This window comes from Argopecten irradians, chromosome 3, assembly GCF_041381155.1.
Source record: "Argopecten irradians isolate NY chromosome 3, Ai_NY, whole genome shotgun sequence".
NCBI lineage: Eukaryota > Metazoa > Mollusca > Bivalvia > Pectinida > Pectinidae > Argopecten > Argopecten irradians.
The window spans coordinates 60107820-60124680 of record NC_091136.1 but is presented as its reverse complement, the minus strand read 5'-3'; the positions used below and the strand labels follow the sequence as shown (position 1 = coordinate 60124680).

General features: G+C 36.2%; 1 protein-coding gene across 1 annotated transcript in view; it reads left to right on the top strand.

The window, feature by feature from the left end:
• The first annotated feature begins 1659 nt into the window (after positions 1 to 1659).
• LOC138319255 (transmembrane protein 151B-like) overlaps positions 1660 to 16861 on the top strand; it is a 40643-nt gene continuing 25441 nt past the window's right edge. The window contains exon 1 of the mRNA XM_069262279.1: positions 1660 to 3278. Within this exon, the coding sequence (XP_069118380.1) occupies positions 3258 to 3278 (21 nt within the window). The 5' untranslated portion in view covers positions 1660 to 3257. The remainder of the gene's footprint in view (positions 3279 to 16861) is intronic.

Sequence of the window (16861 nt, the reverse complement as noted above, 5' to 3'; positions counted from 1 at the left end):
GAAGGAATATAAGCGATCGGTCTGTAATTGAGATAATGTCATTTAAATGTAATTGTGATGTCTCCTTAAAGTAAACATGCCATTTAGTAATTGTACTCTATCATGAAGTCCGGATAGGTCAAATAGTAGTCGTAGGATCTGTTCGGGATATAGTATCTCTTGAATTTTGTGTTTTGGATAAATTTACCAGTTACCAATACAAGTTCAATTCCTACATTGCACGATTGTCATGCATTGGCCATGCCCCATGCTATAAATAATAATTTTGTCCTGGGAACTTCTTTTCTGCCAATGCATAGCCGTTATAACACAGCTAAACTTGATGCCTTTTCGGGGCAGCGCGGAAAAAGTGATCTCCTATTAAACCATACCTCGGAGGACATCTAATAGATCATCCCAGTTATCACACTTACAACACTAATTCCGCCGTAGCTGGTCCCAAGCCTGTGTTGGAGAAGGACGAGGGAATAACACCTGCATGGTTATTAGCCTCGAGTAGAGGTTTTGAAATGTATATTGACTTTAAACAGTCACCCAAACAACCAAAGAAAAGACTGATGTATATGTTGGTCAGGGGACATAATCAAAGGTATTCCTTAAAGTGGAAACCGTACAACTCCACAACAACACGGAGTTTTTACGGATACATCATAGAGAAGATAATCATCCGGAAGTTGTTACTACATAAGGTTTGTTTGTCCTGAAATGACAGCATTAGTTTGTCTGTCATTTATCTGTTCCTTTCGTCCATGACCAAAATCCAGGACAATTTTTGCTGAGATAAAGTATCTAGCTGTTTTCGTATAATCATATATAATTGGGGACGGAGGTCGAATTATTGATGAGGACAAGATTCTCTTAAAAGTAGCATCAGCCCAGACGCCATTACGACACCGGTATTTCTCCTGCAACCAAACGTCCATTAAATCGTAAGTGATGTACCGTAACTATGGCAAAGTCTACCCAGTCTCCCACCATATACACGTGTACTTTAGTCGTCACAAGATCGATTCGATGACACGATTGATAAAACAATAAGAAACATTCCTTGTAGTACCCAGACATTCGGTTCTACTACATAGGGGCGTCACAGCTCCCAAACCATCGTCAGCCGTAAATTAATTTATAGCGTGAAACAATCAAACCCAAAGGAGACAAGATGGTGGCGGATGAGGAACTGTATTACAGAATGTATTGTTGATACATAAGTAGTAAGTTGAGTTTTTTACAAGGAGAAGACGAAATGCCAGTGTTTAGCGAGAAGCTTTATTAAATTGGATGTTTGCTGAGGATAACGTATCCTTGTCTGCGATAACTTTGTGACGTACAGGGACGCTGGAACACGCTCCGTGTGTACGCATTCGTAATGGCATGGCCTATTCCAAAAGGAGCAATTCCGACACATTGTCTCCGGGAGAATCTTGTAGCATCAACTTTTATAGACACGGCGCCTTATACCATGGCTTAACTAGGAGAGATGGATTATATAAGCTTTTAGTACATAATGATACAAATGAGGATCTAATGCCTCGCTAGTCGTCGCCACAGATATAGCGTCAATGTGTCGCTCTACTGGCGAGTATCTGATGTGACAATATTGAGTAACAAAAACAGCATTCGGTATACACTGGCATTGTTAAAGAACAACAAGAGAAAGTGAATGGAGCCTAGGATGGAACCAATCATTTTGGTCAATGAACTAGTATTATTATCATGCTTGTACTTCATAGAAGGTAATAATCATGACACAATGTTTGCAGGTTGTCATTGTCGCATTATATGGAAACACAGTACACTGGCCAGCTTGTAGTAGTTCGATACACCCAAGTATAGCGACAGTGCATTACCACAGGGATATACTCAAGGCACGCCGGCACGAGTTAATGCCTTACCGAATCAATGACAAACAAGACAGAATTATCCTGTGACGGCGCGTTCTATAATACATGTGTAACTGTGAATGGACGTGAGGGCCAGTGCCATTAGTGAGATGTAGGGGTACGATAGAGCGGCCCAGCTTCCCTGGTGACGTTCCAGCTGAGCGATCCGTACGACCGACACTGTTACTTAGCCATTAACTCCATGTCTACCTGTGCGCTATCGGAGATGTGCCAGAGCCAAATCAAATCATTTATTGGTTTTTCATCAACTCTTTACTCCACAAAGTGACCTGGGCAAACTAATGCCCGGACGTAGTACCAACACCTGCCGAGCTGACAAGACGACATCACAACACTTGGTACTATAACGTAACAAAGGAATAGAAGACAATCCCGTGGGCTGATTACCCGATATCACACACCACTAATGATTGTAAGGTGTAGCAGAGACTGTAAGTTACGTAGGAGCTCATCACTGGAATTGTAATCATTTCGATAAATCTTTTGGTCAATGCTAGTGATTATTGGAATTCTTAAGCTTGATATATGTCATGGAGACAAACACACTGATACAGAAACATTACGTAATGGCCCGTTGTACACCTACCGTTGGATTGGATCAAAGTAATGACATGTTTAGATACACAATCTAACGCCATACAAAGACAATACGACTATGGGGATCGGACCATAGTTGCCCAGTACTAATACGTAGTGACTACATAACGGGTTGGATGTACTGACACTCTCGTGGAAACAACGTGATTATACAAGAGTAACTGGCCATACATTTTCCCTGAGACGACAATGAACAATTAACTGGATATGTTAACGAAGGAATTGCTGGAGCAATGATAGCTGGATTTAGAACGCATTGGGTTTGTAGATATTTTGTCTTGTCACTACAAACAAGCCTTTAATTCAGGAAGTCATTCATGATGGCTAGATGCTACATTGATTTTCTAAGAAAGTAGCAAACCTTTTGGTACAGTTGTGCTTCCCTAGCCTTCCTAAATCTGATTGACAAAAAAGGCGTTAGCTTGTAAGGGCGGTACAAGTGCTCACTGGACAGAGATTCACTGCATGTTTGTGGTTATCATGGCTTCAAAGTGGTAAACGTTTATTGGTTGACTTAATATGGTATTATAAAGAACAAACAAAAAGATATTCCAATTTAATACTGGGGAAATAAAGTGTGGCCATAAAAAATACGTGGTTACAGAAAGTCCCTCAGTAACGTATTGACCCCGTGATGCTCCATAGCCTCGAAGTAACCTGAGGTGACATCACGGTTTTACTAGGGGACACCGTAGTAACACCCTAGCCCAAAGGGATATAGCATGGGAGGGTGACTGACTCTCCGTACCACTCATACAAATGGATACTTCTCCAACTGAGGTAAGTTAGCGAATGCTAGTATCAGTAATGATGCCGCTATTGTACACAACACACCAGTTACGCTTCACGAAAAACGGCAGTGGATCATTACTTCGGATTGATGTCTCTTAGACATTCGGTTAAGTTATAAAAAACGACACTGCAACTGAATACACTAGGCAAAATTAAACAATGACTCATACTTCATATTCATTCAAACCTTTATCAAATTTTAAAGATTGTGTTTTTCAAGCTCAGATTCATATTAAAAAATGATAAAATGTATTTAATTAAATGTCTTGATGTTTAAATGCAATTTACATTTACCTCCAATTTTTAACCAATTTGATTTGGAAAAATACCACTAACAAGGTTCCAGTGTCCATTCATCGGAATGTATATTTCAGCGGTGATAAGTAATCTATAAAAGTGGGATCTTTTCTCATACTTAACAGGACAAAAGGAGGAAACGCAAATGTAAAATGATATAATTAAACTAAAAGGCCAAACCCAAAATTTAGATTTAAAAAAGGAAAACATTAAAGTTCTATGTACCGTATATTCCTACTCACTATAGACAAGCTTTTCCTGTGGTATTCGCCATGTTAACATTTTGAGAATGACAATACTTTCAATGCATTTTTTATTTTTTTTTTTAAGTACAAATGAGAGCCAAATGTGCTGCCAAATATCATTATAAGTGAATCAATAGTGCAGGGAAATGAGCTCATACGAGCAGACCATAACGCAAAGCTGTGGGCTAAAATTTAATTTCACCTGTTTACAGTGTTAATAGTAATTGTAAAGTGATTTCTCCAAGGATGTTTTTATCTGATGTTCATAAAGGCATAAAAAGAAAATTCTAAAGTGTATAAATTGTATCCTGTGTTGCAACTTATGTTAATAAGGTATCATACATGTGTGTCTGCCCTTTTCAATGATTTTCACGCATTTCATCAAACTTTATGGTTTTCAGAAAAATAACATATATATAAAACATTTCATTCTGTTATGGCACATATAATCTTAAAATGAGAGTTCAACGCTAGGATTTAAATAGCTCACCGACATTTTTTAGAGTTTAGAAACGTTATTTAACACTATGGTGATGAAGACTAACGATTTTTCTCACTCTTTTAACTTCTAAATCAAACTCGCATTTGACCAATGCTAACTACAGGCTATCCGATTTCTATATCCTAGGACGGAACCAAAAGATAATCCTACATTACAATAAATACGCTGTCTGTCTCACTATCATCAGTTCAAACATTTTCCTGGTCTCCCGCAATTGAGGGAAAAAAAGACTGATACGCTTTCTTTAAACGCCACGGTAAAACTTATCCCAGCTTACCAGAAACTGTTTTGTGTCTTGCGTTGTGTGAAAACGATTTTAACATCTAGCCACTTGTACGTACATAATTGACTAAAAGAAAAAACTATCAAAATGTGATTGATGATACAAGTTTTAAATTTCTTATGTCGAATGGGTGATTTTTTTTATGTAGATTTTAGGCCTGCATTGACATTCTACTCAACTCAAGGTTTGTTAGGTTTTTGAGATTTTGAACAATGTTCCTTCATCTTTGTAACTTCCTCTAACTTTTACCTAAATGTTAATGCATGTTTTCTTTTTTCAATTTAGTCGCTATTATTTGTTGTGTATTTAATTGTATCTTTTATGCGGTTGGTTGTTTAATTAGTTGTATCTTTTATGCGATTGGTTGTTTAATTAGTTGTATCTTTTATGCGATGAGTTGTTCATTTAATAGTTTATTTTTATGCGATTGGCTGTGTATTTGGTTGAACCATTTATACGATTAGTTGTTCATTTAATAGTTTATTTTAATGCAATTGGCTGTGTATTTGGTTGAACCATTTATACGATTTGATGTTTATTTAATTTTATCTTTAATGTGATGTTTATTTCGTTGTATATTTATGCGATTGGTTGTTTATTTCGTTGTATATTTATGCGATTGGTTGTTTATTTCTTTGTATATTTATGCGATTGGTTGTTTATTTCGTTGTATATTTATGCGATTGGTTGTTTATTTCGTTGTATATTTATGCGATTGGTTGTTTATTTCGTTGTATTTTATGCGATTGGTTGTTTATTTCGTTGTATATTTATGCGATTGGTTGTTTATTTTCGTTGTATTTTTATGCGATTGGTTGTTTAATTGGTTGATCTGGTTGTATTTTTATGCGATAGGATATCTACTTGGTTTGGATGGTTGCGCCTTTTGTTCGATTTGTTGAATATTTGGTTGGTTTGGCTGTTTATTTAGTCTGATTATTGTGTTTGTACGATTGGTTGTTTATTTGGCTATACCCTTGCCCGACTGGTTGTTAATCCAGGATGGTTTGTGGTATCTTTGATGCAATCGATCACTCTTAGAGAGTGTTCTATATTTTATTTTGTTTGGCCCTGCAGGTAGGGCGTTAGAATTGTACCTGCTACCCCTATTGCATGATCGTAAAAGGCGACTAATCTTAAAAATCTTATCTTTTCTCTTCTTCCTAACTGACTTTATCTTTCCTAATGCCTCCCTTGGCACCGACCCACTTTTGGCCTTGAGTTGAGCATTTGCCCATGTGAAGAAGGCTCTGGGTTCTGTCCCCTGGCCGAGACACACCAAATTCTTTAAAAGTGGTAGTTTCTGCTCCTGCTTAGCGCTCAGCATACCGGGAGTGGGACGACTGGTTCGCCCGTTGTCAGTATAATGTGACCGGGTGGGTGTGTTGCTTGGCGTCTTTGGATGTATGTTTCAGTGATATAGCACTATAGAATGGGCAACAGTTCCACTATACACGAAGACACAATATGAATATACCGCAGTCTCCCAAATTATGCACCCAGAACAACATACACGCTACACACCGCATACATGGGAGGCCGTCCTTACATGACCATAGCTGTTAATAGGACGTTAATTAATCAAACAAACAAGCAAAAATGTTTGGTTTTCTTGTGTTTTCTGGTTGGTTATTCATATAATTAGTTTAGTTATAAGGTTTGTATAACTCATTTATTAATTGTTAGAGTTTTCTATATATTGTCACATCAGTATGTTTCTGTAGCCGAATGATTGTTCCTTGTCCTGATGGGTTGTCCTTTTACCGATAAGCTGTCAAATGTCTAACCGTTTATTTTTTTATAATGATTGTCACCTGTTTTGTCGGTGTTTATGTAGAATCATTATTCTTTTGTTGTGGTATGATGAGTAATGGTAATACCACCGGTCTTAACAAATGCACCAGCTTTATACAGAAACATCATTTTATCGATTCGTGATAGAATGCATACTAAGTAAGATATAAAAAATATCCGTGTGTAAAGTGGCCATTGTTTATTTCTCAATACAAATAACGATGACATACGATTACGTCACTTGTCTACATTCTACTCACAGACTACCTAATATAGAATTGTCCAAACAAACTCTAAGCTAATCCGATCAAATCGTACGTTTGTAATACCCAAAATGAATTACAATTCGAGATCAGCCAAAGAAATATCTATATGTATATAGTAGATAGTAAATAGATTAGTGCTCTTTTTTTTATTTGTGTAATCATGTCTTGAGCCTAGATGTTCAACGTATTCCATTTGAAATCTTTAAACCCCAAAACTCCGTTGTAAAACAATGAGTCATCACAAATGTAAAGCAATTTATCGCAGTGTCTATTTATGGAGCAACTACCTAGTAATTTTTTGCATGGAAACTCGTCAAAAAGAAACCACAAGGGTTTTTTTACTACCGCATAACAAAACATGTTAGATGTATGAACAACTGTTTTCTGTTCTACATTTCGATAACAACTGGAAAGTTAAACTACTAGTTATTATTGATTAACTGATAGCTTGTAAATAGCCAGTTGTCTTTATGGGGTTGCTGTTTTCACTATTTTGTTGAATAAGGTCGACGCTGTAGAGAACATTTGTTTCTTTTAATAAAATTATTTTGTATATACGATTAGAGCTAAATCATTAGTATGGTTAATTAAATAGAGGATCTTACATGAGTGGCTCAAAGGAGTTCAATTATTTGATATGCCACGATCCTTTAGGCGAGTGGCATATCAAATTATTTAAAGGCCCACTAACTTTCCGAAACGGCTTTTGATTTTTAAAATGGAAATGTAAAACGAGATTGATATTTTTTTAGAGTCGCAAAAGCTATTAGCTTACGTTTTATACTACACTTATCATCGCCTTATGAACAATTTTATAAAAATAGATAAAACGTTAATTTTCATAACGCGGGTCGTCTTATGTTTCGCGCCGTCGCCCTATTTTACCACGCGTTAGTTGACTATCACTGCGCGAGACAGCAAAACAGCGAAATGAATCTCCATTGTAACATTGATTATGGAGGAAATCTTGCATTTATTTGGTGTTGTAACCTCATATTAGGCCATCAATATATATTTCCGTCTGTTATTGTTGTTTTTAAGAAACTTCAAATTTTGGTTTCGGAAAGATAGTGGGCCTTTAACAAGTTAGATAAATTTTATATCACATAGTCACGATTGTCAGATTCTATTTATCATATAACTTTTAATAATAGATATAGATGTAAAACTTCATATTTCGTCTCTATATAAAACAAGAAATCCGGCTCGGATGTGACGTTTCCGTCTACTGAGACAATTAAGCGACGTCATGCATAGATTATGACGTCAAAACATTTGTCATGAACATAGACGATAAGAGGTTTGTCCATAATTTGTTTTAACATGCATTTATATGAGTTACTTACTTAAATATCCACTAATATGGGGACCAATATGGACAGTTTACATATCTTAAATGTTAATGTGTACTAATTATTACGTTGCAGATTGCAAACAAAAATGTAACGAATATCATAATTCCGTGATGAATCTGTGGTATTTATTTAATCGTTTTAATGATCTCTGTAACCTACATAAATACTGTTTTGTAAAAGTTTTTGAAATGACTATTCAGTCATCAACTACACTGGAATTGTAAAAAAAAACAGTGTTTTTCTAAAGTGTGTCTAGTCCTTTCTTGAAATAATTAATGTTTTAAGCACAAACAACACTATCTGATAAGCTGGCTGCAGTTCGTAGTACAAAATAAGGGTACATTATGGGAGGTTTTTTTTATTTTCTTTCTTCCTAGTCCGAGGTTGAACGTCTTCCCACATCTTCACAAAGTCGGCAACCTAACGGTCTACATTTTAGGGATTATCCTGTACAGCTCAGAATCTCCTGAACGCTATTCATCATTGGCAAATAGAGTTGTTTTTGTTTTTTTTAGCTTTTCTTGGTATAAAATATTTTTTGCGATTAGCCCCGTTACCCTTTTCAATTTTTCATTTCATACAAAATCAGATAAAACACGCAAAATGTAGATCAGTTCGTACTAATGATTTATGCAACAAAAGAAAGGTTTCTTTGTCCAAATTTGTAAATGTTTTTTTTATAATCCATCAACATATTTGCACTTTGATTTTTGTTCAAAACATATGGTTTTCAAATTTGAGTCATGTTAGCAAATGTTACTCTTAAGTCATTTTGCAACTTCTGGTGCACTGCTGAGGTTTCAGCCCCGTTGAAGTCTTATTTAGATATAGATCAAAGAAGTTATGAGATTTTCAAATCAAATTCATCAATATCTGTAGCAAGTTGTCATTTGCAAATTTTTGTCAAACATTACATTTCTGTTCTTAGAAGATTTTTTTATATGGGAATATAAGAAATGACCCATTTGGCGGCCATTTTGAAAATATGTCTTTTTTTCGCTTTGAGTACAGCCTAAAATTTGCCATTTTTCGCTTAAATTGTTTTTACTTAAATCATCAGTGTGCCAGCAGTTTTAACTGTATCGAGTTTATTTTTGCTGTAAATCTATACTAGGTTCATAGAAATATTAAGCATTAGTGTGTGAAATGATACGTTTTTGTCACTTTTTTTCAAATATTTAATGGTAATTTTAACACATCTATTTCTTACTCCTAAATATTGGAAAATAACAATTATTCAAAGGGGCAATAAAGTAAGCATACCGACCCCTTATTTTTCTGTCTGGTTTAGAAAGAGCAACCTTTTCCCTATTAATATGCAAAATATTTACAAAAGTTCAATATTAGAGCTGTTTCTATAAAAAGGTTAAATATTGCAAAAATGACTGAACATTGCAGATTTTGCAACTCGAAATTTAGTGATAGGGGTAGCATATATTGTAATTCTGAGAGAAAATCTGAGTCTTATTAATCTTAACTGCTACATTTTTTATTAATAAGATCATTTTATAATATATTCTGCAAACACACATATATATCAAACATCTAATTAGGAAATTATGGCTTTAATCTCTCGTGTATATATTTAAAATAGCAAAATTCTCATCAAATCCAATATTTTGTCCAATCGGTATCATTGAGTGACTACAGCTCAAAAACGAGCGCACTGATATGTTTTATATTATTCCATTTTCTTCTATGGTTTAATACAAGAAAATTTTGACTTCTCAGAGGTGTACATCCTTAAGAGCTATCCCAGCTGTACCACGGTGATATGAGCAATCATTTACAGTGGTTCTTTTGAAGTGCACGTGTACAGTTTCCAGGATACAATTTTACCAGTTTGTATGGAGATGGTTATTATATGCAATCGGGATACTATTGTCGGTGTGTGTGGTAACATGTTTCAGTGACATAGCACTCTAAACTAAATGTAGTTACCGTTCGTTTGGTGTCTGTGCCGGAAGCGATTGCCGTTATACACCTTCGCCTTTTCAACTGAAATATAAATCCTTGTGCAGATCGCTGTAACATGAGGATTGGGCGTGTCTCAACAGGTCAATCCTGGTTATATACCTCTCCTGAACCAATACAGTAGGTCTTGCTGCATCAATCGTTTGAAAATGTCAATGAATTCCGCATACTCTGAGATACTACCGGAAGTTGTGCAGATAAGAACACCCGTTGTGAGATTCAACCGGAAGTCGTACAGATAAGCTCACTAACTTCTGGTTTGGTTTTTTTCATGCCAGATAAACATGGATAATTGTTCTCAGATCAGGAAAAGTCATATAATTTCGCTGAAGGTAACTATGGCAGCGACGTGAACACTATAATTAGATCTGATTGCCGAAATAAAAACCACACTGTTCCGATGTAACTATGACAACCTGTAATAATACAACAATGGATGGTAATGGCCAAGGACATTAATACGTTCCTGGACTCAAGACTAATATGGTGTGAAGAACGATAGAGGTGAATAATGAGGACACCGTTATATGTTCTATCTACGCTTCAGTTGATACCTTTCATTATTTTTCATCACCAATGTTCTAGGGTAAAATTGTAATCCTGAATCACCAATATTCAAGGGAAAAATCGTAATCCTGAATCATACCATTTTATTCTCTTTGCAACAATGATAGGACCATCATATTTCATCCATTTAGAATTTTTGGCCTAAGTTCCATTCGTTATTTGTTCGTTAACAAATCCGTAGCTGTTCAGTCTCGGGACCTATTGGAAGGAATCTGTAAATAGATGACTCGATAACTAAATCAGTACTGATCAATCGCTTCACTTATTGTTTTGTATGTCTATTTTTATTATTCGTAATGTTCGCAGCAGATCTTATCAGGAACTTACCTGTTTTTATGTGCGATATGCCGTAATGTGTGACGCTAGGTTCAGATGTCCGACTGCCTTTCTCATGCATTGGCCATTTATTTGAATGGTTGTCATCAATGGAACAGAGAACGGTTGTTAGTGTGGTAACCTGGTTCAACACTGTTCTAATATTTCAAATGTCTGGATACATGTCTATGTTCTGATGATATCTCCCTTGATTTAATCGATCTTGATTGGTAATCGTTCGATGGTATTATTTACTATTTTACATGTATTGCATAAGTCTCTTATTCTTTGTGGCATATACATGTATACTATACTTCATATCGTATCCCTAATTGTATTCAATGAGTTTGTAAATATATAATGAGAAATTTGTTTAGTTGGATACGGTTTTCCCAATTAAATGAGATTTGCTGGGCTCGGAATATTCTCCACTACCGACATGTGTTTAATTAGCCTAAAAATGTAAATGGTAGCCAAACCAACACATAACAAATTGAAAATGTCAAGTAGTTTCGAACGGTTTGATTAATATATGTTCTTTTAAGATTCAATGAAGGCAACCAGTCAAGAGCTTACAAGCATGAAGGTGCATTTCTGATAACAGAGAACTAATGGTGTGCACGAGTCCTTCACTGCAATCTATCAAGACATCAAAGACAATTGTATATAGATAGAGAGTATGTAGGCGACACTTGTGATTAGTAATACGGATATTTCTAAATCAATCACTGCCCATCACCTCGAGTATATCCTGACCAGTTGTTAGTGTCGTCATCTTGTTGCCTGCCGAGTTAATACCTCGGATAAAACAGCAGGTGAATTCACTATCTGTAGCTCAGATAGATGATCAATTTGTTTATTCAAACCACAAGTTAACTCAACACATTGCATTACCATTGCTATCATTCAGTGATACATCTGGACAAAATATTAGGTGTCACTTGACCGGAGTGAATATGTGCGTGTTGATGACATATGAGGATCCAGGTTATGGACACCTATAGCCCCAATGATAGGGCAGTCGTCATCACCATCAATTTATGTAAGTCAGTGACTCACTAGCGGCATTAGGGTCATTGAATTATTGTAAATGACACACGAAGACCCAAGGATCATAAGTTCAATGGATGTCACTTGTAAAGAAATAGGTTAGGAAACTTCTAATGTCCGCGAAAGTCTGTTTAACACACGAAGACCTAAGGGTCACAAGGTCAGAGGATGTCACTTAGTGACACCAGATTAAGAAAAGTTAGGAAACTTCTAATGTCCGCGAATGGCTGATCGTGACATGACGACTCAATAGTAGGGAAAGGAAATACGAGGCCAGCGGTTTAAAGAATTAAAGATAAAAAGGACCAAATGGGTAAAGAATTAAAGATAAAAAGGACCAAATGGGTAAGGACCAACCAACAAACCTAGCCACCTACAAACCAAATCATTCATTAATGAATAAATTGACGACATCATGAACGAACGTACGGACATATCATTTGTGGCTTTTATGAAATACTGTACATTTATATTTCACACATTATTTACAACCACTTAGACGTTAAAATCTCAGTACTGCAAACAATTACCCCTTCACCGAAATCCATGTAATCTGTCAACAGAACGTGCCAAATTCCATGAAGTAAATCGACATACAACTATTTATGTGGGTAACTCTCATTTAGGCTCAGACGTTAGAATGTTCAGTTATGTCTATGTGGCAGACGGATCTTTGTTATCTAGAGATTATACGAGAGTATGGACAAATCTCGTATAGTCTTGAATTGCTCTTGCTCACGAACACATCAGATAGACATGGTTTGTTGATGAATGCTTACGTGTTCCTTAAATGCTTTTAGAAGAGGATGTCACTGTACATTCCAACCTCTCCTGGGACCAGTCGAGCGGACACTGAGCGTTTACTGTAAGCTCTACCTCCAGCACATCGCTTGTCTTAAACCTTTGGGAGTGTTACCATACGTCTGGGATTTTAAAATTTTTAGATAAAGGTTATTATTCTTTTTCAACATCTCATAACCAAACAAAGCCAAATCGTAACGGGAATAGTGTTGCATTAGGTAGGGTTCGATACGTAATCTTAAGTATTGCCTAAATGACTTCATAAGACAATGGATGTCGCTAGAAAGGAAGTAGTATATTTCATTACTGACTAAACACAGACATGGTCATCCGGCAATATCCTTTGTTTTGTATACATTGAGAAACGCGAGAGATACAAATAAGTAATATTTGGTCTTTTTACAATATTCTATAAATTCTTGGAGGACAAAGAAGTAAACGATGAAAGTCTACGCATTTGTATAAATGATTAGTGTCATTTGAAGGAAGACTAGCGTCTACATCGATCTATTCGTAATAGGGTTAGCCACTCTGGCATTCACACGTAGACGTAATGATCACAGACTGATTGACCATGTCTTTCTTCACTAGGAACCATACAATGACAGCCCTACTCTAAAAAGTTTGCTGGTGTCTAGCCATCTAATACCTGCACATAAATAATAAAGCTATCGACACTATCCCAATAAACGGAACCATATATTCAATTTCGGTAAGGTTGAGACCTGAGGTCATCCGAGGAAGTAAAATCGCCTTGTTAGGACTCTACATATAGATAATTCAATAACGCCGTCTGTCGTCGACAGCGGGAACCATCTGACGAGGACCACATGTATAGTAAGTACGACAATGCAGATCCAGACGCCAGTGGCGCCATCTATATCGTATAGCTACTGATTGGTTTGATCTCTCGTACACCTTCTGCCTTGAGACAGACAGACTTTAACAACCCAAATATTTCCCGATGAAAATCGAAAGGGATACTACTACCATAAGCATCTACAAAATCGGAGATACCAATTATCATACATATCATACATATATAGATCTAATGTTGGTCTGAGAGAAGATACGATCTCAAACGAGAAACTGGTGACGATATCGGCTGGAAAATGCACAGAGCGCGTCATATATCATTGCTACATAGACAACTTGGATGATATCTAAAGTATCAGCACTTCTTTCAGTACGAATTTTATGAAAAATACATGATTATGCAGAGAAACAGGGAATAATGAATCAGCTGAGCATGAATGATCCATAATCAGGAAAATGCATGAGTATTAATATCAAGAAATTAGAGATGAGGAAAACTATCATACTTATTATACAACATCTCTGTTAGATATCCCTTATGGATTTGTTAGTAAATGTCAAGTAGATAAGGACGTTAACATGTCGCTCTTTTTTATTTCACTGACACATTTTGAAGACTCTAACAGATAGTCGTGTTCCGTATTGTAGTTTTTTCCTTTCATTTTTATCCACTGGCAAAAAAAGATAAAAACATCCACCCTTCAAATAACGGTTAAAGTAGCAGTCCTCTTTTACGGTGTGACATGGGTTAATTTTCTTTTTCGCAAAATTAAAAACTTTTTGCATCAAATCAAAATGCATTAAGTGCTGCATTATATTGCGCGGGCCCGGAAGCAGTATCTGCGGTTTCATGTCCGCCTATGATGGCGCTGATTAATGCTGCACGAAACCTCTACTGTAGGCTATGCTCTCCCACTTACCGGCGCTCTTTGCCTCTGACGGTCCTTATTGCATTGTAGATATATCCCATTGAACTATTTATATGGAAATGTCAATTAGGCCCAGTTCCATAACAACATGTACATTTTTGTATGAGAGACGTGGATGCCGGAGGCCTTCCACAGACTTGAGACGGAGGCTGTCCAGGCCAAGTATTCTTTAAAATCAACCAGACAATATCTATCCTATATGGAGTGATTGACCCCTTAGAACGCTTTAGTGTGTCACAATAGCAAATATCGGCGAAAGGGAACAATAGAAATCACTACAGAAAGATCATATCAAGGCTGACTAAGCCAGTCTTAATGTCGCCTCTGACCAAACAAAGCTTCTCCTGTCTACCACGACACCATTCTACAAACTAGATATATGCTTCGAAATTGGTCAATGAAATGACAGCAAATTAACAGTTTCCCCTATGTACACAATACTATACCGTACAATGATATACATCGATATATTATTATCAAAGACAGTGTGCAGACTGATAGTAAAATATACGTTAGGCATTGTAATTGTATGAGTTGACATTACATTAGTGTAAAGTGTGTTATGATTCTAATACCTCGAAGATATTCCAACAATTCCCTGCATCATGGGTTCTTGTGATCCCATCGAGTTGATATTTGTGTGGGATAAGCTAACGAGTTAGAATTCAGTAGAACATATATTGAAACAACTGCAGTTATTAAAGCAATTAAAATCAGAACTGCGTACTAATGAGCCTAGCTGCACATTGTCGTAGTGACATAACATCCCCACCTGTGTTGGCACGATCGAGGTGAGCTATCTGCTATAATTACAGTATGCTGAAAGGTTTCTGATCCTTCATACGAGTCCTTAGAGACGATAAATCGCTTGATTAATGAAATCTGGTGACGCGTCATTGCTTGTGAAGTACAAAGACATGTAGCAAATGTTTTGTAAGCAACGTGTTGGAGGATTAAAAAAAAACAGCGTTGCATTGCTTGGAGATGTGGAAGTAAAACCTTAACGTATCCCACTGCCTTTATTACAAAGTCAGTCTTCTTCCTAATGTCGTTCTTGCAACCATCTAATATTTGATCTTTGTGACTTTCATCCCGAAGCGCAGGCTCACTATCAGCATGGTCATGTATCTCAAATATAGAGTCAATCCATATATTTTCAATTATTAAACTTTCAAACACATCACACCAACTTTGTCTCTCACAATTGACCATAGCTACAACCAGTAGTAGTGCATCTTGGCCTTGGTAAGATCTATCCTTCCATAATATTACTCATACAAATTAGAGCGATATTTTACAATAAAAATGGAAACCTCTCTTTGCCTTTCCCTTATTTGTCATTTAATGAAGCGGAATTCATCCGAGTTCAATATAAGGACCTATGCCACGTGTGTTGATTGACATGAAATACCGTTTCTTTGTCTACTATTCACTTTTCGGAATAGTCTTTGATAAAATCTGACCCGCTATAAATATTGGACCACATACAAAAAGTTCCATAATGTGACTGCGACGTATCGACATAAAAGAAACGATTTGTAATGTACATGTGGGTCATGTTTCAGGCAATTTCCGTCCAATATTGGACCATAATCATCTTGTTCCCGAATTGCGCACGCCTCTGTCTTTACATAAAAATGCTGTCAACGCCAGTTCATATTTTTATGAACAGTTTAAGAGCGAACTGAAACCATATAAATCTGGCATTGACAGCTACAAAAACTAGTTTGTAACTTTTCCTTATATCCATATAATCTTCTTTTCTTCACATCTTTTCAGATTACATAGTTGTGACCCACTATCCTTTCAACAGAACGCTTACACACGTCCATCACCACCAACAGGCGCTATTTTCTTATTTTTTAAACCCCAACAAAACTATATATAAGGCAGTGATTTATCCAATGTAGTCCTTATATCCAACTCACATTATTGTCGTTCATTCTTCAGTAACTCTCTTCCTTATATGTACTTATTATAGCAAAATTAGTTTGATTGAAATTAACCAATTGTCACAAATACTTTGTATTTTAGATGTGAAACACTTTTAAGTAAAAAATCCAGTGGGTAATTATTTAGTTTGATAGCAATAATCTCTTAAGACAAATGTTGCGACGATTAAAAACTATTTTAAAAAGCTACGAACAATGTTTATTATTATCACCTCATTAAAACCAAACGCCAATCGAATGAATAATAACAAGAAAGTTCACACATCAGCATGTCAGCTTTTATTAAAAATTCGAGAACCGATGTCGATTGTCATTCATAGCATCTCATTGAAAAGGCAATTTTGATGAAGAACTCAATATTCCATGCGACATGACATAACAACAAATTTTTGGGATAGCTGTGCTGATGGCCTAACTGTGTAACA